At 41.3% G+C, this 23,156-nt stretch overlaps 2 protein-coding genes across 2 annotated transcripts in view; one reads left to right on the top strand and one right to left on the bottom strand.

The window, feature by feature from the left end:
* PMPCB (peptidase, mitochondrial processing subunit beta) overlaps positions 1-6,232 on the top strand; it is an 11,507-nt gene extending 5,275 nt beyond the window's left edge. The window contains exons 5-13 of the mRNA XM_033161549.1: positions 560-758; positions 2,367-2,446; positions 2,664-2,776; positions 3,542-3,685; positions 4,320-4,480; positions 5,131-5,216; positions 5,293-5,381; positions 5,754-5,829; positions 5,908-6,232. Coding sequence (XP_033017440.1) covers positions 560-758; positions 2,367-2,446; positions 2,664-2,776; positions 3,542-3,685; positions 4,320-4,480; positions 5,131-5,216; positions 5,293-5,381; positions 5,754-5,829; positions 5,908-5,972 — 1,013 coding nt within the window. The 3' untranslated portion in view covers positions 5,973-6,232. The remainder of the gene's footprint in view (positions 1-559; positions 759-2,366; positions 2,447-2,663; positions 2,777-3,541; positions 3,686-4,319; positions 4,481-5,130; positions 5,217-5,292; positions 5,382-5,753; positions 5,830-5,907) is intronic.
* Positions 6,228-23,156, bottom strand: DNAJC2 (DnaJ heat shock protein family (Hsp40) member C2). Its single transcript, XM_033161548.1, is given in 19 exon segments — positions 6,228-6,359; positions 7,510-7,664; positions 8,072-8,179; positions 10,629-10,729; positions 11,395-11,579; positions 13,093-13,162; positions 13,248-13,336; positions 14,123-14,272; positions 15,635-15,658; positions 15,660-15,757; positions 15,846-15,918; positions 15,920-15,938; positions 16,545-16,610; positions 17,506-17,586; positions 18,560-18,701; positions 19,555-19,653; positions 20,664-20,739; positions 21,595-21,785; positions 23,033-23,156. Coding segments are annotated over 19 exon segments (1,863 nt in total). The 5' UTR covers positions 23,094-23,156; the 3' UTR covers positions 6,228-6,284.

Genomic DNA, 23,156 nt, shown 5'->3' with positions numbered 1-23,156 from the left:
AATTTGGAAGTAGTCTTGATTTATTTGGAAATAAGTCTTGATTTCTGTGGGTCTTCCTCCCAAATAAGAGTGTGCTGGAGTTGAACCTTGAAAGTCTACTTAATGACCATGTTTGCACATCATGGTCAGGTATAAACCATGGCTTACTGTGCATGACTGATTTGTGTGACTTCACTTCTCCCTGCTAGTGCGTGGAAGAAAGAAACCACAATTGGTAATCTAGAAATAAACTTTTGCTTATCATTGTTTTTGTATAGAGTGAAACAAACCTTGATCCCTCCTGAGATAGCCAAGGATTGTGATTAGTTTCCTCCCAATAGCAAATGGGATGAACAACTTGGGTGTGATTCACATATGCAGAGTAAGCTCTGGTTTATCGTGTACTATATTTGGCTCCAAATCTGGATCCTGTGACAAGGATAGAATTTTAAATAAACTGAAATCCAGAGCACAAAGTTATGCACCCTCCCCCCATTTCCTGGCTGTTTCTAAATATAAAATGGGTCATTTCCTCAATTTCTTTCTAAAAAGATGTATTTCTTTCTTATTTTACTTCCAGCTGTGGAGATTCTTGCTGATATCATACAGAACAGCACACTTGGGGAGGCAGAGATTGAACGGGAGCGAGGAGTGATCCTTCGAGAAATGCAGGAAGTTGAGACTAATTTACAGGAAGTTGTCTTTGACTATCTTCATGCCACGGCTTATCAAAATACATCACTGGGACGGACCATATTAGGACCCACAGAAAACATAAAGTATGCCTCCCTTTTGTTGCTCCAATTCTTAAATGATATTTTATAGTATAGTCGTTTTATTATGGTCAATGATGTGAGGGCGATCTGGCTGCGACATCTGTCACCCCATTAGTCGCCAGGGTTGATTCAGCTTATCTGGTGCCCCCCTCCTTCCTCATGGCTCCACATGCATCCCTCCCTCCCAAAGCTGCGCACTCAGTGGAAGAGGACGACCATCCTAGATAGGAGTATACCATTCTTTGGTCAAGGGTATACGATAGCTGCGCTCCCTGCTAAAATCTTAAATGATATTACAGTTTTCAAAGCAAAGCTTACTACAGTCATACCTCGTGTTGCGTTCGCTGCGGGTTGCAAATGGTGCGGATAACGAACATGGGAAGTGTTTACTTCTGGGTTTCGCCGCACGCACAGAAGTATATTGCGCTTCCGCGCATGCGTGATATCGCCGCTCTGGTTGCAGACTTTTCGGGATGTGAACGGCACCCCGGAACGGATCGTGTCCGCAACCCAAGGTACCACTGTATTTTTTGGGGGGGGAAATCGAGCTCTCAGTGATCCAAAGAATACAGTGTTCTAACCTTTTTGCATAGTTCATTATTCTTAATTGAAAGTTAATTGAAATTGTTGTGCATAGTCTATCTCATTCTTGAAATTACAGGGTGGGGTTTTTTCTGGCAGACCTATTGCATTTTTTTTTGCCGAGTATACTATCTGTTGCAATTTGTACCTGGAGAAAAATGCAGTATTTCCAGGGAACAATTTTTATTTATACCCTTAATTGGATATTGTAACATGATTAGTGGAAGATGACACAAATCCTTGTAATTCTTCTCCATAGCAATCAACTACGGTTGTTGGTCAAATTTACTTTGACCCTTCTAAGTTTGTTTAATTGTTTCAGAGTTTGAATGCTCTGCTCTTCTGCACTCTGATCTTAGTGTACAGGAGCTTGTTAGTGTTTCACTTCTCTCCTGAGATCTCCCGGCCATAAAAACCATGTATGGGGATGGGGCCCCAGTGGACTCTTCTTGAAAAGTTGACGCAGGTGGCGCTGAGGTCTAAACCACTGAGCCTCTTGGGCTTGCTGATTGGAAGCTCAGCGGTTTGAATCCACACAACAGGGTGAGGTCCCGTTGCTCTGTCCCAGCTCCTGCCAACCTAGCAGTTCGAAAACACACCAGTGCAAGTAGATATATAGGGACCACTGTGGCGGGAAGGTAAACGGCATTTCCGTGCGCTCTGGTTTCCGTCATGGTGTTCTGTTGCACCAGAAGCGGTTTAGTTATGCTGGCCACATGACCTGGAAAGCTGTCTGTGGACAAACACCGGCTGCCTTGGCCTGAAAGCGAGAGCGCCACAACCCCATAGTCACCTTTGACTGGACTTAACCATCTAGGGGTCCTTTACCTTTTTACCTCTTGAAAGGTAGCATGGCAAACAGCAGCAAGGCTATTCCCTCCTCCCAAATTATACATATTGAACATCAGAAGCAATTTTACTTCGTACGGTGGCATACTGCTTTCAACTGTAGACAAGTTATCTCATTCTGTTGCCCTCCTATGCATCATCTTTTCTTTCTTTCTCTCTGTTTTGCTGATCTGCTTATAGGTCCATTAACCGTAATGACTTGGTGGAGTATATTACAACACATTATAAAGGACCCAGAATGGTACTTGCTGCTGCAGGAGGTATGATGCTGCTGTTGTATGATGTATACAGTATTTGTGGTATTTGTGATGTTTACACAACTAAGAAGTACATCTTTCCACTGTTCAGAATCAGAAAGGATAAAATAGTCAATGTTTAGCCAAGTATTACTTTGGATTCTAAAATGAAATATTTAATTGCTTTTTTGTCTGATTCATTTACATATATCACCCCTAAACTGACGTGAAACTCATTTAGGAGTCGCTCATGACGAATTGCTGGAACTAGCCAAGTACCATTTTGGTAACTTGCCATCTATTGCAAAAGGAGGAGCGCCAGCTTTGCCCCCTTGCCGGTTCACGGGCAGTGAAGTAAGTTGAGGCTGCAGCTTGAAAAATCACTGATAATGCAATAGTTATACAGGGTATCTGGTTAGCTGAGATGCTGGTTTGGCTGCAAAAGCTGCTGAGAAACCTGATAAAGGAGCAAAGGAGGTCAGCATCTTTTGAAGCACCATTAGTGTTGCATTACAGCACTCATGGGATTTGTGGCCCGTTTATTTTGCCGCTTTGACTTTCCCTCCCTTTCTCATTTAACCTCTGCTAAGTTGCTGTGATTTCTTGTTTAGACATTCTTACCGAGCCATTATAGTGGAAATAAAAGCTGTATAATTGATTCAGTTTATTAGGCAAATTTGGCTGTGTGTCCTTTTAGCTTCCATTCATTTTGGCTGTTACATTAAAGCAGGGAAAGGGCTGCCTTTTTCAGACAGAGGTCCACACCCCTCCTGGGCAGACTTCCAAAGGCCACATGTCAGTGGAAGGTGAGGCTAGAGGCAGAGATGAAGGACCTTTATTACAATAGGCTAGTTTCTAACTAGATCGCTCACCCTCCTCTTTGTCCCCCATCCATCTGGGCAAAATTCATGGGCTCTCAAGTTCATTGCACTCAAGGAGGGTGCAAAGTTGTGTTGGAGAGGGGTACGGGCCTGGAGAAAGAGGTGTGTGGCTGAGATGGTTGAGGTTGTGGAGTCTCAAGGATCAGACCTGGCAGGCCGCATTTTGCCCCAGGGCCTGAGGTTCTTCACGGCCTGTTTCAAAGGTATCTGAAACCTTTTGTTTGTGGTGCCTTATCAGATTCGTGTGCGAGATGATAAGATGCCTCTGGCCCACATTGCGATAGCTGTTGAAGCAGCCGGCTGGTGTCACCCGGACACCATTCCTCTCATGGTGGCAAATACTCTGATAGGCAACTGGGATCGTTCCTTCGGAGGCGGCGTGGTGAGTTAGCCTCAACATTACTAACCAGTTTCAAGTAAAGGATTGTTGCAGTGTTGGTTGTGTCTATATAGTCTCCTTGCGAAAGATGAGCCCAGTTCGAGCAGCATCTTTTTTTTTTGTAAACAGAGACAAGTCTTGATACTTCCTATAGCTATTTGAAAATAAGTCAGTCTTTGAGTCCTGTAGATCCATTTTCCTGCTGCTTAAGTGCAAAAGCTGATGTGATATGGAGATATTAGGTTAAATGCTGTGTGGGAAGCGAAAGGATTGAATTATTTTCACCTGTGCTTTTGCTTGGCAAATTCTGTCCCCTCCCCCAGTTGCCATTAGTCCTGCAGGGAAAAATGGTTACCTGAAAATGATACGTTAACATTGTCCTTGGCAGAAATCAAGCCCCTTCTGAACCGAGTTTCCTTTCAATTCCAACAACCATTATTTTACCTTAATTTGTCTGTCTCTAAACTTGTTCTTATAGATTAGTACTTGCCACTTAGAAGCTGGTAGATGGACGAGTGTGGGGTAGAAAAATATCTACATTTAAGAAGTGCCTAGAATGAAGACATTTGTGCCTAAGCTTCATGATACTGAAGTGACCTATTCTACCCCAAATATATTCCTCTTTTTATTTCAACAGAATCTGTCTAGTAAGCTCGCTCAGGTTGCATGTCATGGCAACGTTTGCCATAGCTTCCAGTCCTTCAACACCTGCTACACAGATACTGGATTGTGGGGTGTCTATATGGTTTGTGAGGGATCAACCATTGAGGACATGATGCACTTTGTTCAGAGAGAATGGTAAGGAAGTAACCATACCTGAAAGTAGTTGATATGGAATGAAAGCAACAAACGCCCTGAAGGGTAAAGTTTGATGCATACTTGAGAGCAGTCGCTTACGTAAAGCTGGTGCAGGATTTCACCTAGGGGATACCATGCACATACTCTTGTGCCTTATTTTTTTACAAAGCATAGGGGCATGCACAGGCATATTTGGTGCTGGGTTTGGAACCTAACAGGTCAATGGGTCAGCGCATCTGGCTGTTAACCAGAAGGTTGGTGGTTCGAGCCCACCAAGGGGCGGCTGCGGGCAGCATTCCTGCATTGTAGGGGGTTGGACTAGATTACTTTCGGGGTCCCTTCCAACCCTACCATTATTAGCCATCCAGAGTGGCTCGGGTAACCCAGTCAGATAGACGGGGTGTAAGAAATAAATTACTTTTATTACATTATGATTCTACAATTCTTGTGGCCTTGACCCATCTATTTCACTGGGATGTTAGCTTACAGGAACAGGTTTCTGGAGCTGTGATTGTTCTGTATGCTATTCATAAAGGCCTGTTTTCTAAATCAACTAGATTGTGCATTTGCTTGTTCTTAGTGAGCCTAATGAAGTATAGCATGAAGAACACTGGCAGCCAAATTATTAAAACATTTTTCATTGTCTTTAGGATACGACTGTGTACTAGTGTTACTGAAAGTGAGGTTGCACGTGCGAAGAATCTCTTGAAAACCAACATGCTGTTACAACTGGATGGTATGATCCGATTGCTTTCTTTTTAAAAAGTCCTGTCTAATAAATTTGCACACATGCTAAGAATGTCTAATTTTAGGTTCCACTCCCATTTGTGAAGACATTGGACGACAAATGTTGTGTTACAATCGTCGAATCCCAATTCCTGAACTTGAAGCAAGAATTGAAGTAAGGAGCATAATGGTTTGGTGTTTTTCTTAGCCATCTTAACATAATAGCTCAGAGTTATGGCTGTGTTTACTGCACTAGTGTGGGTGCAGAGTGTTTGAAGATTATGCTGAAATATCAGCTACAAGATAGTTGGCCAAAAGGAGGGTTCCAGCAGCTGAGAGCTGTGTTTCAGTGCTCCTAACTGGTCTCAGGAAAACTTGTTTGTCAAGATTCTTGCATACTTCACGGGCTGTAGCTCTTGTAATGTTTGATATAGCATATAGACACCCTCAGCTATGCTGATGGATACTTGTTTTTAAGTTTCAGCTATTTGCACTGTCACATAAAATGGTCACAAAGTAAAGGCTTACTGTGTTCTTTCTATTTCAGGCAATTGATGCTCAAACAATCAAAGAAGTCTGCACGAAGTATATTTATGATAAGTGCCCTGCAATTGCTGCTGTTGGTAAGGATTTCAGTACTAGCTGCCATTTGTTTAAAAAGTTGTCTGCTCTTTGTAATTATCTCTGTTTTAAAATTTCAGGGCCGCTTGAACAACTCCCTGATTACAACAGACTCCGTAGTGGAATGTACTGGCTTCGTGCTTGACATTTATCGTAAAGCTTTCCTGGAGGCTTAAGGGATGCTTTGTAGAGATTTGCGATGATGGCTTTGAACTTTCAAGACTGGCAAACTGATTCCTCCCCCCTTAACTAAAACTTTGCTTTGCTGTTCAACAACAAACCCAAGTGTGCTGCCTGAAGGACTTCTTTAAAACATACAAAACAAAGTTCACTACATGACATTTTGTCTTGTGTTTCCACAAAGAAATGTACAGCTATCTATATAAATAAAAAAGCCGTATTATACATTTGTACTTTTATTACAAAACAGAACACACTAAGATTGTCATTGAGAATTTCATTTCTTAGTCTTAGCAGCATTCACTACTTGCTCTTGTGCAGCTTTCTTCGCTTTAACCATTTCAACAAGTTCCTAGAATGAGAGAGAGAACCTTGTTCATATTTTTTTATCTAGTAGAATTTGCTAAGCAAGTTCTATTTATTTCAAGTATTGAGAAGCTAGAAAGAATACTCAAGCCTTGGCACAGTAAGACAAAGTTTCAAACGATCAGTAACTTTAAACACTTGCCATTAGTAGGCTGTCACCAGCTAGCCTTCCTGTGAATAGCACTCACTCCCACCACCTGATTTAACTGCTCAAGAACTTTTGTATTGACTTTATAATAGATCAGACTTCCAAAAGCTATTCAGTTTCAAGTTATAGGGTGATTTCTATAATCCTGTACAAGCACCCCAGTGCTGCAGTTTGACTTTGAACATAAGTTTTGATGCAAGTACAGTGTGGATTTTGGCTGTGGCACCATGAATTGGCACTTACTGTAAGAATAAGCACAAAGCAGGGGCAGGGAACTTTTCCCCATCTGAGGACTGTGCTCTTTCACATACAAACTCGGTGAACTGCCCATGGAGGGAGATCATTCTCTCTCTGGGTACAGAATGGGACTCAGCTGTGTCCCCATTTCCCACTGACTGAGCAGTGAAGTTTGGGACTCCCAATTCTGAATTCCACTAGTTCACTAAATGTTTTGATTTAGTAAAGAACACCACAAATAATCCTAAATGAATGGCATTGAACTAAAAGGCCTGCACTCTGAATGTAGTTAACATTGAAAGAAAATTCTAGTGTGTTCCCTGCTCTTTTCTATTTCTTCATTTGATACAATTCTACATTTGCAAGGGGTCATGGTATATGTCTTTGATTTAAGTGGTATAATGCAAAGTAATTAAAATAGGCTGGCCAAAAGATAAAGTGAATATGTGCTTTGTATGTATGTAGCATCACATTCAACCCCTGGCACCTATTTAAAGGTTTTTACGGTTCTTAACATTTTTATCTGCCAAGACAGGGTCTGTAGCTTCCTCTGCTGTTTTGCCAGTGACTATTATCAGCAAGCTACTCTACCTGTTCCTTGAAAAAGAGATCATGAACAAAGGTAAAAGTTCCTATGACACTTGAGTGAGAAATTAAAGCAGTGGAATGGAGAGGGGCAAATGTGATCTCTTAAGCTGGTAATACTCCCAAGTGCACTATGGAGTAAAAACAGAGGCAATATTTTTCCTACCTTATATCGTTTCATGCAGTCTTTTTTAGATCGGCCTGGAACAGAAGCTGCTATTTTCTCCCACCTTTCAGGAGTATTCACTGGGTATGTCTTGAGAGCCTGTTCTAAAAGTTTTTGCTCTTCTGTTGTCCATGGAGACAAATCTGTAAATGTGGCTGTTGAAAATAATACATGAGAAAAGAATGGGTTTTAATCAAGAAGTCCTTAGTGAAAGCTATGCAAAACTCCCAGGGAATTTTCCAGCAGACTCCCCCTCTTCCCTGAATGCCTTTAGTTCAAGCATCGGGGCATTTTTGTTTTCCATCAATTGAACATTACATAATGTCATGCAAATTCTAACTATTCTGTTCCTATCCGAAAACACTAGAACTTGCAAATGAAGAACTTGGTTCACTTGGTTGCGGCTCCTCACAGTAGTAGTGATAGACATCAAGCAGATTAATGCCCAAAAGCATCCAGTAGCAGAACTGGAGGGATGGCTCTTAACCACATGAGATCTGGGCTGGATGGAATATTTGGGAGTGGGACGGTGGGGAGAGGCGAATTGTTCTTCCCCGCTTACCTTCAAAACGTTCTGACGGTGTAGCACTGTCTGCCTGTGGCACAACTCCATGTTCTTTTTTAAACTTGTCAAAAGCTTTCTTATTTATGTCATCCTTTTGATGAGGGTCTAAGAAGAACAAGAAGTTGCTTTTAAGTAATCGTGCCCCAAACGAATGTTTCACCGGAAATTGTTCGGCTTAAAAGTCAAGCATTAAAAGGCCAACTAAACAATTCAACCCATGTCCTAAACGAAAGAAGTCTGAGAATATTAAGTAAACTCACGTTTTCACCTGAAAGGCCAACAAGTTACATTATTTTAATAAGTCTGTTATCACATACAAAGTGGTTTGAGTCACCCTTGTAAGGAGCATTGACACTGATACAACGCTGAGATTTTGCATATACCGTATATACGTGAGTATAAGCCGACGCAAATATAAGCCGAGGCACCTAATTTGTCCACAAAAAACTGGGAAAACTTATTGACTTAAGTATAAGCCGAGGGTGGGAAATGCAGCAGCTACTGGTAAATTTCAAAAATAAAAATAAATACCAATAAAAGGCTTGGAAAGAAAGGGTCTCTTACAGGGAGGGCTCAGGGGGTAAGGGGGCATATTGTGGGTACATTTCAGGGGGCAAGGGGAATATTCTGGAATGGATTAAGGGGGAAGGGGGCAGATTCTGGGTAGGTTTCAGGGTGGGTGGGGCATATTTAGGGAGGGCATGAGAGGCAAGGGGGCATATTCTGGGAAAGTTTCAGGGTGGGCAGTTTCTAGGGTGGGCAGAGCTGGGATGGGCAGGGGTTAAGAGGGAAGGCTTGGAAAGAAAGGGTCTCTTTACAGGGAGGGCTCAGGGGGAGGGGGCATATTAAGGGGGGAGATTCTGGAATGGATTAAGGGGGAAGGGGGTTGATTCTGGGAATGTTTCAGGGGTGGTTGGGGCATATTTAGGGAGGGCATCAAGGGCAAGGGGGCATATTCTGGGAAAGTTTCAGGGTGGGTAGTTTCTAGGGTGGGCAGAGCTGGGATGGGGGAAGGGGTTAAGAGGGAAGGCTTGGAAAGAAAGGGTCTCTTTACAGGGAGGGCTCAGGGGGAGGGGGCATATTCAGGGAGGAATTAAGGGAGCAGATTCTGGGAAGGTTTCAGGGGTTGATAGTTTCAGGGTGGGCAGTTTCTATGGTGGACTGAGCTGGGATGGGATGGGGGCAAAAGCAACAGGCTCTCTGGGGCTGAGCCGGCTCGCGCGCCTGCTCGATGCTCCTCCTCCTGCTCCCGCTGCCCCCGTCGCTACCTCTGTTCCCCTTCGGGGAGAAGGGACGGGAGGAGGAGGAGGAGGTGATCCTCGCACAGAGCAGTGACTGCTCTGTGCAAGGCATAGGAGAGGAAAAGCATCGAGGAGCACTTTCTCCCCACTTTTCCCTCCCCGATGCGTTGCGCAGAGCAGGCACAGGATCATAGAGTCTCAGCGCAGTTTCTACAGTGGGCAGAGCTGGGATGGGCAGGGGTAGAGCAGGCACAGGATCATAGAGTCTCAGCGCAGTTTCTACAGTGGGCAGAGCTGGGATGGGCAGGGGTAGAGCAGGCACAGGATCATAGAGTCTCAGCGCAGTTTCTAGTGGGCAGAGCTGGGATGGGCAGGGGTAGAGCAGGCACAGGATCATAGAGTCTCAGCGCAGTTTCTAGTGGGCAGAGCTGGGATGGGCAGGGGTAGAGCAGGCACAGGATCATAGAGTCTCAGCGCAGTTTCTACAGTGGGCAGAGCTGGGATGGGCAGGGGTTAAGAGGGAAGGCTTGGAAAGAAAGGGTCTCTTTACAGGGAGGGCTCAGGGGGAGGGGGCATATTCAGGGAGGAATTAAGGGAGCAGATTCTGGGAAGGTTTCAGGGGTGGGTAGTTTCAGGGTGGGCAGTTTCTATGGTGGACTGAGCTGGGATGGGATGGGGGCAAAAGCAACAGGCTCTCTGGGGCTGAGCCGGCTTGCGCGCCTGCTCGATACTTGTCCTGCTCCCGCTGCCCCCGTAGCTACCTCTGTTCCCCTTCGGGGAGAAGGGACGGGAGGAGGAGGAGGAGGCGATCCTCGCACAGAGCAGGCACAGGACGAGGGATCAGAGAGCATGCACAGATGGGGGATCGGCAGGGCAGGGGAGACAAGCAGCAAGAAAGGATCCCTTTCTTGCCGCTTGTCCCTTTGCAGCCGCCCGCTTCACCTGAGTATAAGCCGAGGGCGGCTTTTTCAGCCCAAAAAATGGGCTGAAAAAGTCGGCTTATACTCACGTATATACGGTACATATAGCTCAAAATGACACTCCAATTATTATAAGGACACCTCAACCCTTGGGATATGAAAGTCTTCATTAAGAAAAACAGCCAGCACTCCAGGAGAAATCAAGCCAAGAAACCAATGAAACAGATTGGAGGGCTATATTATTTCACCCCTCATATACTCTGCCTCAGAATTGGGGAAGAGAGTGGAAATGGGCAGGGGAGGACAGGAATGTATTTAGGCTTGAGGAATGTAAGCTGAATTTACTAGGAAGTAAATGGAAGCATGCAGACCATCTTACAAAGATAAAGATACCAAGTTTCTGGAGGCTCTTTGCTTTGTTGATAACATCTTTTGCTGTCCGCTTTATTCCCGTAGTAGAGTGCAAATTCATGTAATTGGCAATAACTTCCCACCTATATCAGGCAAAAGGAAAAACAAAAATGCTTTAAAAACATCCTTTAAAAATATGTCGATTCCAGCAGTTAAATGCCTGGCTAGTTGTTTTTTTTTGTAATTAATATATCACTTGGCAAGATATACAGGGTGAGTCTTTTAAAAGAGGCCCCGTAGAACATGGGTACTCTGTATCCACAGGGCCTCTTTTAAAGGATTCACCCTGTATATTTTAAAATCAAACGCTGAAATTATTTGTTGGATGCAGTTTTGGAATTATACATGCACATCTTCCTAAATAAGAGTTACATTATTCTCAGTTGTGCTTAATGCATACGCTTAACAATATCCATAATATACAATAACCTTGTGTTTTAGAAAAACACAAATTGTTGGAGAAGAAAGGGTCTTCCCTGGAAAATGCATTGGCCTTCAGCTCATACCCCCAAACTGCAATCTAGCCGAAATCATGCAGTCAGAAATACAGAACAAATTCAGCAATCAACTTGAATGACTTTGCAAATATCCCTCAGCAGAAAGCTGTTTCTGCAGATCTGTGATACGTTGAGAAAGTGTATATTCACAAATCAATTTATCATAAAAATCAACACCCTGACTTGCCTTCCTTTTACGCTTCAACACAAGACTACTGCCTATATACATACTGTTCAATAATTGTAGATACCTTGAGTTAGTCCCAGCAGGAAAGAGGTTTACTGCTTTAATTAGCAACTGTAGGTCATCTTCTGACCAGTTCTTACTTCCGCCAACACCTCCGCTTGTGGGTTTTTCAGAACTCTTTGTCGCTTGTCGCATACGAGCATCTGCTTCTTCCCTTTCTCTCCTTATCTGTTCATTTACTTCGTCTATCTATGGGAATACAAGAACACACGAGACTTTAGCACTGAATTGCTGCAAACACAAAAGCCTTCTCCCAATACGTAGGCAATTGCCACAAGTTTCCAGGTCCACAACTGCCACTGTGGGAGAAGTCCACTGCTTTCCAACAAAAACACAACTGAGAGCAAGTTAAAAAGAGGTAGCGACTGCAAAAGTTACAACGTAACTCTGGGACCCCAGCATGTCTCACCATTTGTTTCTCGCAGAAGACTAAGAAAGCTTTCCCCAAGATTTGTGCAAATTAACTGCACTTAAATAAAATATGAAATAAAAGGAATTCCTTCCAGTTGCACCTTAGAGACCAACTAAGTTTGTTCTTGGTACGAGCTTTCGTGTGCATGCACACTTCTTCAGATACACTGAAACAGAAGTCACCAGACCCTTATATACAGTGAGAGCGTGGGGAGGGGTATTACTCTGAAGGGTGGTGGGAATGGGTGATTGGCTGACAGGTGTGGAAAACCTGTTGACGACTGTTAACGACAAGAAAAAGCAATGGGTGAGATGGCTAAAAATAGCTTTAACATATATAATGAGATAAGAATCCAATGTCTCTATTCATACCAAGTCTCTCCATGGTTTTAAGTTTGGTAATAAGTTGCAATTCTGCAACTTCTCTTTCCAGTCTATTTCTGAAATTCTTTTGTAATAAGACAGCTACTTTGAGATCTTGTATAGAATGTCCTGGGAGATTGGAATGTTCTCCTACTGGTTTCTCTGCCTTGTGATTCATACCAAGAACAAACTTAGTTGGTCTCTAAGGTGCTACTGGAAGGATTTTTTTAATTTTTCATTTTGTTTCGACTACGGCAGACCAACACGGCTACCTACCTGTATCTTGCACTTAAATAGGTAGCTTTAGACTGATTTATAACTCTTGATGAGGAACACCCTCATCTAAAGGAGGAAATAATAATAATTTCATCACATGTGTATGTTACTGGTCTTAGACACATTGTAACCACAATAAAGCAAGAGAATTGTCAGAACATTTAAGCTGAATTCACAATTCAGCTTAAATAGTGTAACAGAACAAGCAGTGTCTCAGTCTTCTGTTGATTTGGCACTATGTAAGTCCATATACTTTAACATGAAGTTCAAGCATTGAACCTCCTTATCCTTTATTTTACTTCTTATCTAAACCCTCTTGCTACCCCTGAAAAGGAGCGTGTGTGGACGAGGTAGTGTCCCATTTTTCTCGTTTTTATCTCTCAAGCTTGCATAAACGTGCAAATATTCATCTGCTAACCTCTAGATAGCATACTGCTCTTACACTTTGTATGCTCCGAGATTCTGCTAGACTTTAAAAAAATGCAATATAAGAGGCATTATTAGTTGTGTAAGCAGGTGAAAATTCTCTTTAGAAATGCTATTTTGCTGGGCAAATTGCTTCCTATACAACACAGCATACATGTTCAACAGGATCACACCAATATTTTCACTATGTTGACACACTCTTATGTGACAAAAGATGAATAATTACCTGTTTTTCTACAGCAGCCTTTCCTTCTTCCCTTGTTGTTGATGTAAGTGCTTCATTCAAGCACTGCAGACTAAAAATAAATTATTGAGCGATATTTCAGATCTAGTAGAAAGCTGAAGGTCAAAAAACGTAATGTGTAGGTCAGGAATGCATACCTTGCCAATTCCAGACGATCACACAGCTTTTCTACTTCTTCCATCATCTTAACACATTCTGCCTCACTGTCAGAAAAGTAATTCCAGTTCTGAAAGGAAAACACCATATGCTTTATCTTCAGATTACAGAAAAACAGCAGGCAGAGGTGACAAGCAAAGTGTTTGGTTTGGGCATTTTGGCTGTAGTAATTTTTTATTTAAGCAAACAGCTTCCATGAACAACATTGTTATCAAAAGCTGAACTAGCTTTGCTTTTCAGAGCAGAAAGCACTGAAGAATTAGCTGATTTCTGACATTCAAATGTCTAGTATTTTAAGCTCTTGATTAATTAGTGCAAAATACCAGTGATACCTATGTTGGCTAAAATTTATGCTTCTAAAATTGGAGGTTTGTATTTTGGAGAACTTATTCCACCTCTTGTCATTCTGACTATCAGTACTACAGCGTCACTTAAGGACATCAGTATTCCCCCCCCCCATAAAAATACACATTTGTGTGTGCAAGTTCACCTAATGTAATGCATTTTTGTACATTATTTTTTGCTAATACGCACATTTTGTGTGCATGTTTCCCCAATGCTCGCTTTTTTATTTTGATAACTGCAACTGTTTATTTTTAGCATCCCTTCTGGAAAACTATATGTAGTTACCATAGCCTTCACATCATGCCTCAGTTCACAAGGATATTTTGAATAACAACATCAAAAGTAAATGTGAGGCTTTATAAAGCTTTAAAGAAAAACTCTTTTTAAGATATCAAGGTCGCTTCTCTGAGAATTATGACTAATGTGCAGTGCTGTTCAAACCCAACATTCTATGAGCTGGATGTTAGAAAGCGGATAAATTTTATATTTAACTATAGCAGTACACATATACCTTGCAGGTTGTTCGCAGTTTTTGCCTTTCCTTTTTAATTGCTTTTTTCTGAATATCTTTCTCTTTTTTCACTAGCAGTGCTTGTTGTCTAATTTCTTCCTCTTCTTTTTCCTTGGCCAATCGTGCTGCTTCTAATTCTGCTTGCCTTTGCTGAAACAGAAGAAAAACTATGAATCAGTAAAGCCTGATACCATATCTATGCCAAGTTAAAAGCAGTATGTGATACTCGGTTCTCAAAATTTTAGGTATTCTTACTAGCAAACCAACCAGAGATGCATATTTGTCATTATTTCAAGGCCGCGACCTGAATTATTGTACCAAATAAATAACTGCATTATTCCCGTAATCATCTGTGCTCCATGAAATCTTTCAGCATGACTGGTCTTTAGCAAATGTGAACATCACAAATTATTATGCTAATGAAACAGGTTTAAAATGGTTTTTTAAACACTTGCTTTTCTCAGGTTTTGGGGCCAAAACACACCCATCACTTGAATTCAAGATATTGCGTATTGTTTAGGCGGAATACATATTTAATTAGGTGGAACAAGGTATCTTCTAGGAAACCACAATTTATTACATGGGTCACAGGACAAGTCAGAAGATTATTATGTAAAACCAAAACCTTTAAATTGCTATATTATTATTTCAATTTATTACCTGCTCTTGACTCTAAGGTCGCAGGGCAGGTTACAACTATTTTAAATACAATTTAGAACGGTTTGTATTTTTTAATTGTATGCCTTCAATCACAAAACATAGGGTGGGTCATGAGAATATACATCTCAAGTGTCAAAGACTAAGGTAAAGAGGCGTGCCTGCTACTATAACAAACTTTTCCTTCACCTCCTTCCCACTGCAGCCCCATCCATAAAATCAGCTATGGAGGGTCCTCATGGAGGACTTCATGGGGGAAGTGAGGAAGAGGAAGCCCCGCTCTGCTAGCAGAAGTTCATAGTTCAAGCAGGTTGAATGCCACCCAATGTGTAGTTTGCCAAGCCAGCAGAGCACCAAAACAATTTGTACGCCAAAGCTTTCCAAACTTTTCATGTAGGTGACACACTTTTTAGACATGCATCATTCGCTACACAGTAATTTAGTTTTACTAGCAAACCAGAGGTTAAACAAACCCCTTTCCAGCCCCAGAAGGAGCAGAGGGAGTATTTGTGTGACAGAGTTTGGAAAGCTCTGCTGTACGCATTCATACTTTTTGAATTGTTCAAGAAGAAGAAGAGTTTGGATTTGATATCCCGCTTTCACTACCCGAAGGAGTCTCAAAGCGGCTAACATTCTCCTTTCCCTTCCTCCCCCACAACAACACTCTGTGAGGTGAGTGGGGCTGAGAGACTTCAGAGAAGTGTGACTAGCCCAAGGTCACCCCAGCAGCTGCACGTGGAGGAGCGGAGACCCGAACCCGGTTCCCCAGATTACGAGTCTACCACTCTTAACCACTACACCACACTGGCTCTCTATGTTGATGCCTAATCAACACAAGTATAGATTGAAATGTACTCTGTCACGCTCCTCCTGTTCTTTTTCGTTTTGCTTCTGCCTTTGCTTTCTTTTCTGCTTCTTTCTTCGCTTTTTCTTCTTCCTTGAACTTCTTTATTCTGGGATCACAGCTGTATGCGGTGTCTAAGAAAAGGAAAGGTGTCTGTGAACGTGAACATATAAAGGCTGAAATGCAATGAACGGGTCTTGACAAAACTGAGTTCACACTTACCAACTAGCGTCCTTATTCTATTCATCTCTTCCTTTTTCCTTAATGCTCTAGCTGCTCTGTTCTGTTTTTCAATCCCACCTCCTCTCATCTCGACTGCAGAGAGAGATGAGAGGCGTTAAGTAGAAAGCACTTCTATGCTCAAGCACATCTCAGTACAAAATCATTTCGTGAAATGTTGTAAACTCAAGAGGAACAGAAGGACTTCCACGAATTCCTCAATGAATACGATCATATTCAGTAGGGCTTCAAACAGCTTTGCAAGTGATGCCTTCTGATAAAACCCCAATTATTGTATTCAACACAAATAATATTTATGTACCATGACACATACCATGTGTTTACCATTGCCATGTGTTACCATTACCGATTTTGCCAATCGAACCCTCCCTCCTGGTACACTTTTTTCTAAAAAACAGAAAACTTTCCTATATTTTATTCTATTCAGATTTTCCTCCAATAAGCTGGGGAATGCTTGCACAATGCTGAGATACTAGAGAACAGGACCATTCTTTGGACTGATTCTCTCCGAGCATTACCAGCTCTATGGAGAATCTATACTGGGCCTATTCACAAGGCTTATTCTGCTTTGTTATTCAGTACCTGTTATCATTAATAAGATTAGTGTAAAATATGTAATATGCTATGATACGCAAGTTGAATTTGTTTGGTGTATTAACTTTGGTGCTTTTATTTACATACCATTCTGCTTTTTCTTTTTCTTCTTCGTCTAAGTAAGAAAACTCCCGCCAAGAATCAAAATTATACCTAACATACAATAATAGTGAGAGAGAAAGTTAGTGCTATGTTGATGCCTAATCAAATGTCGCAGTAGTCGTATTGCAAATTCTTCAGAACATTTTTAGTTTGCCTTCTTCATTTGAGATTATACTGCTAGTTGTCTGGTGCATACACTTCATCAAGCTTAAGGAAATATTGTCAGTAATTTTTAAATTTAACTGTGTGTGTGTGTATTTGTCTTAGTTTTGTTTTATATGAGCTTAAAGATGAAATAAAGTGATTGATTGAGCTTAAGGAAATCTACATGCCATCAGAATATTAATGAACAGCTCATTCTGATTATTTTATGCTGCAGGACAAAATCTTATGAAATGGGGAGAATAATGCCTCCAAAGAAAATGGAGATTGGGGGGGGGGCATTCTGCTTCCTACATTGGCCCCTCTCCCCCTAGCATTTTTTCTGCATTTCTGTGTAACCACAGCAAAGAGCAATGGAGATCGGCAATTATGCTAACACCTAGTCACATACATCTGTTTGCCACTACATAAAAACGTGGTTCCCATAAGTCACAAGCCATCAATCTGAAGATCTCATATCACAACTATTCCAGGCTTGTCTTGACTAAAGACTCTGCAATCCCGCTATTTATATATATGGCAGTCTATTTTTGGGGGAAGGAAAGTTTCAAACTACAAAGAACAACTCTCCAGAGTGGATATGCAATGGGGTTGAAATGTTACTTCCTGGCCCCACCCTTTTTTCCTGAGGAAAAGTTGTTCTGTGCTCTTATGTTTTTATATTATACGGACTTCTACAAATGTAAGAGTCTTGTTTATTTTCACAGACAAGTTTTCCCATAGAATTTTTTACATGCCACATAAAATTATTTCGAAAGGAAGAAAAAGAAAAACGTTTGCTTACCAAAATGAGTAAAATGCATCCACGTCTTCAAAGGAGGAATTTGTGTCCCCAAGCTTAGGTACACTTTTCTTATTTGACCATCTGTAGCAATTAAGAGATACAGAGACATTCACTATAATGAAAAGTTGGGTGAATTCATTGAAAAAACAGTAACTTTGACTATACATTAATACTATATCATGTGAGAATTTAATCTGAAGTATATGGATTTGCTTCTCTATCCCTCTGAACTCTATAGACCATAATCTATGGACTTAAATGAGATTTCAAATTCAGAAGAAGTGAGCTTAATCTTATAATTTGATTCTCAAGCAAGTAGCACAAAGAAAAACAGTATCAGTGTTCCATCTTGGTGCTAACATTGCAAAATGACTCGGAATGTTGAGACAGCACAATCTATTATTACTATTAGCAAATTAAATTAAATTTCTATATCTTCATCCGAGGATCACAGAGTGATTTACAATATAAAAACACAAAAATATTTAACATAGTAACAAACAAAACTAAAATTTTATGATTTATTAACCTAGCACTGCTGGACTGAAAACATCCACAACTGTTAGATGCAATATAAAACTGCACACTGGACAGAAACCAGATATAAATTGAGCATAGCTTCTCCTCCATTGCTCTGACAAAGTTGAGAAAATTATTTGTGCACCATCGTGAAGGCTAGGCCTTGTGAAGCAAGTGACAGTGGAAGATGGCCAAGCACTTCGGCTGCATTAAACCATTAGAACAGTTCTGGAACCAACAGATGGATCTGCTCTACAAGAGTCTGCTCTAATGGTATCACCAGTGTGTGCTGCTAGGAAACAGCAGAAACCACACATATTATTTTAGTCCCTAAGAGTGAGATTATTGAGTGTGAGTTCAGTTCAAACACATCAAACCACTAGGTATGTAGACACAACTCTATCTGCATCTGACCACTATTAAGATGCTCAAGCTCGCCAAATGACTGGAATCAAAGACACTTCTAACACAAAGACACACTGCCAATAAAGCAAAGTGGGAGAAAATCTCCCCTACAGCCTATAATATAGCTTACCTGGCATTTCTTTCAAAAACCGGGGAAAAAACTTCATAGAAGTTTTCCTTTGCTTCACTTTTAGAAGGAACAGTGTTATCAAAAGTAGGATCTATACTGTTAAATGCTCGTCTCTTCAGAGGATCTGACAAAATTTCATAGGCTGGAAAATGGAATTACAGTAAATAATCAATTTACAGCAAGTAATCAACTTAGAATGGGAGCCAAGCTTGGTTCCCCCTCAAAAGTGCCTTGCTGCTCATGCACTGCGAATGCCAGCCAGACTTTTTTTGAACTAACATGCAATGCACAGCCATTTCAGAAAATTAGCTTTGTGGACTGTGCTGGATGGATTAAGTAACTAGTCATATGTATCCAATCCTCAGAGCCAATGAAGAATCCCAGTGACTGCATTTGCCAATAGGTATGGGATTGGTGAATCAATAGCATAAGATATGCATGGCATGTTTCTGTAACATGCTTAAAAGCTACCATTAGGACTTCTGAAAACGGGATAGAGCACAATTCTAAAATCATCATTACACCAGCTTTCCCTTTTCAAAAGCTCCCCCCGTTATTGCAATTTAGCAGATATCTGGAATGCAACATTTCAGACTCGTGACAAGAGCAATAATTAGATAAGGGGCTGCTTATCTTTAGAGCAGCTTGCACATACACACAAACTAGGAATCTAAAATCATGAGCAAGCATAATTCAATCAATTATTTCATAATTAATCTAAGTTGACACATACAAGCCCTCTCACCTGCATACAAGAACAATAAGGAGCACGATAACTCCTAGGAAAGCTCAACTTGGAAGAACTTGTTTCAATGAATTCATGATTAATTTATTAGGTAGCAATATTATTATTATTACCGAGACACTGCCAACAGTTCCATTTGCTGGAAGCACTGTTCTTCTAATATGTGTTTTACATAAGCAAGAATCACAAATATGCTGAACTATTTCACGCACAGTCATATAAGTTAAGTTAGGTGATAACTAGTACTTACCTTTTGTTATACAAGTAAAGTAGTCGTTGTCACCTTCACCTATCTGTTCTCCTGCTGCTTTTCGCTTGTCTGGATGGTGTTTCAAAACCATGGCTTTATCTATGGGAGTAGAAGGAAATGTCAACTTCAGAATTACCTCCCTTCACCTACTTTATCATCAATTGCAAAAATGTTTTAAGCAGCAAAAAGTAAACAAACAGCAATGATACCTTGTACTTTCATAGACACCCCAGGAGTTGAACCATACTACATATCTGTGGGTCATAGCTATCCTTAATGGAGGGCATAAATGTAAGTAAAATTATTTCCTTCTCCCTTACATGAAATGCAAAGTGGCAAAACAAGTACTTTGTGATGTTTCACATATATTTAAGGTTTCAGCATCTCACCCCACACGTTAAGGAAATTTCTCAATACTAAATAACTAATTATACTATAACTACAGTATTGGAAAAACGCAACTCCGCATATGCAAAGTTTTGTATTTTAGGATGCAATCATAACCATGCCTGTGGGGTTGAAAGCCCCCATTAACTACAAATGGGTTTGGGCTGTGAATGACCCCCAAACCTTCACACTACCATAGCTGATTTAGGCAGCAGCAGCAATTAAGATCAATAATTATCAACCTTTCAGTATTTTGTGTGTGTCTGGAATCTCTAGGTTTTGAACTAAATTGCACAAGGAGTTAAATTGCATCAGGAGTCTGAGTTACCACAAAAAAATTACAAATGGACCATAGGCTACATGTGCTTTGCCCCCAGATAATAAATCCTCAATTTCAGATGTTTTACTTCAATTGGAAGTCAATGTAAAATGCATCTTACTGTTTTTCTTTAGTTTTGTGACTCAGCTGTTATAGGTGACTACTGAACACATGTATTTTAAAGTGTCACCCTCCTCACCCCCCAATCATAAGAGTCCTAAACTAACAATCAGACTCTATGGCTCAGCTGAAGAACTGTGCCACAGCAATCAAAACCATATTCTTGGTGTCCTATTAAGTGAACTGTTCTTCCTTTATGAAATCAACAGCTTTCAGTGCAGCACAGAACTCTTCATATGACCTGAAGCATTTTCAATACGAAAAATGAATGTAAGGTACTTACGAGCAGCTTTTATTTGTTTCTGAGATGCCTTGTATCTTATATGTCCCAGCCCAAGAACTGAATAATGATCCTGATTCTAAGAGAAAATTGCAAATATTAACAGCTATTTATGGTGAGTAGCAACTATTAAACAGCGAAGTAGCAGAGTAAGCTAAATTACTCTTTTCCTTCTCTCTGTTTTCTTGCCACCTTTGCCTTTATTGCTTTTCCTTATCCCTATAGCTCCTCCACCCAGAACTTCAGGTTTTGAATAAGAAATTGTCTTTTAAGAGACCTTAGAAAGGAGAGAAAGAATAAGACCTCACTTCATGAGAGAGGGAAAGAACACAGGTAGCTGCTACAGTGTGGTGCCGTACTTCTCCAACTCTCTAACAGTTGCCACAAGAAAAGTGTTAGCAGAAAGAAATGTGAGCACAACAGAATGAAGCAAAAGAAAAAGAAAAGAGTTAAAAAGAAGACTTCCATATTGCCACTGTTAGCTGATCTGACCAGACCTTCATATTATAAGATGTTCAAAGCTTCTATAATGTTATATTTTTCCCACGTGACCCATTGACACTGTGCTGTTAGCTTAGAACTATTTACTTAGTATTAGCCACTGGGAAAATTGCCACTCTTTAAGTGAAACCTATTACCATTCTGAAAAAAGGAGAGGGCACAAAATGCTATTGGCAACTCAATGGGGTTTACTCCTACGTAAGTGGGATTGAATCTTGAATTTCCCTGAAGTGGGGATGGGGAGAACTAATTTTTGTGTAGTTGAAAACAATCCTTAAGATCAAACCACACATGGAATAAAAGATTAAGCAATTCTCAAGAAGCAATATAGAATATATTGCTTGAAGCAAATAGAATATTTCAGATTGTTAGTACTGGTAGGAAACCTTCACTAAAAACTGAACAAATACAATTGTAGCATTAGATCATATACCTTCCAGTCCTTTGGATCAAGTGTCTTTAACATAGGAAATTCTTCCAGCTGCAATTCTTCATCTCCTGACTCTTCAGAGAGCTCCTTTCTCATCTTCCAGTTCTGGAAAGAGGCAGAAACATGTATGTTTCTCCTCTTAATAAATGCTTCAAACCATCTTCCCACAGGTTCAACTGGCAAAAGCACAGAAGCTGTGAATAAAATATTACAAGCTTAGAAGGCACTTCCACTGAGCTAAAATCTTCACATTCACCCAGTACCAAAATCTGGATTACCTTGTATACATTTATTTGGCCAAAAGTATGTGTTCTGCAAACAAAAGATGCAGCAAATCCTAGTTTGGCATCATTAAAGTATCATTTACACGAATAATGGCACTCTTATTTTGCCCACTTCAAAGCAGCCTATAAAAACATTATATACCACACACACACACGTTAAGTACCAGCTATTAAATTTGTTGTAATTAATCAGCAAACCCATCTTTATCAATGTCATTACAAATAGATATTTGATAGGCAAATGTTTGAAAAGTAGTTTTATTAGAAATAGGTCACTTGTAAAGTGCTTTTAAAATAAGAAGCAATTTAGCTGGTTAACTGTATTATAACTGACACATTTCTACCATACTTAGGGTAGTAGATGCTGTGCTTTAGTCAGTTACATGTCAGGGCAACACGGCTCTTCAATCTGCCAAAGAAAAATGTATTTGTTTCAGGTTGCAATCCTACAGTTTATTATAGAGTATATGCCTGCTGAACCAGCAAGAAGGGCTTTTTTCTACCTACACAACTGCTTCGGGTGTGCCTGTGAGACACCTCTCCCCAAAAAGAGGAGGACTCGCTTTGTACTTTTTCTTTAAAAAAAGCGTGAATAAGGTCGGCAGTATTGCACTAAGGTAGTAAAACAGTGCATTCCGCCCATGGAGTTAACACCTTCCTATATGAAGCTTCTGTGGGAGAAAAAGCTGGCCAGATCTTCTGCCCAACAATCTCAGTAATATGTCCAAGAGGTAAACGAGCTAAAAACCCTTCCATGCTGCACAATAGGCAGGCAGAAATTCTGCGACAGGCAGAAATCCAACAGGGGCAGCTTCCACCAGCAAAAAAACTACAACGACGGGGTGCCGGGGGAAGCTGCGCTTGGTGAATTTCTGCTCCTCTTATGCAGCTCCCGCGGGTGGGAAGGCGGCAGAAACGGGGCGGCGGGGGGAATACAGAGGGAAACAGCCCGGGGCTTTCAGCTCCGAAGAACCGACGGCGACTCCAGCGACTAATTCCCCCCCCCTCCCGGCCTCCGCTTGTACCCCAATCGCGGCGAAGGCCTCGTGAAAGGAAGCCGCCTCACCGGGGACTCGCGGAGAAGTGGCTCCCCTGCGAGGCACCCGGAGGCTGGGGAGACCGGAGGGGAAGGAGCCGAGAAAGGAGAAGGGACCGACCCGAGGACAAGGCTCTGGAGACGCCGGTGACCTGTCCCTCGGGCGCCCCTCTCAGCAGCATCGCGGCGCCGCCCACGGGATGCCGCTCGGCCCCGGAACAAACGGATCCGCCTCGGGTGTTTTC

Source organism: Lacerta agilis, chromosome 10 (assembly GCF_009819535.1).
Source record: "Lacerta agilis isolate rLacAgi1 chromosome 10, rLacAgi1.pri, whole genome shotgun sequence".
Lineage (NCBI taxonomy): Eukaryota > Metazoa > Chordata > Lepidosauria > Squamata > Lacertidae > Lacerta > Lacerta agilis.
Note: the sequence above shows the minus strand (reverse complement) of the source record. Positions and strands in the feature narration are given on the sequence as shown.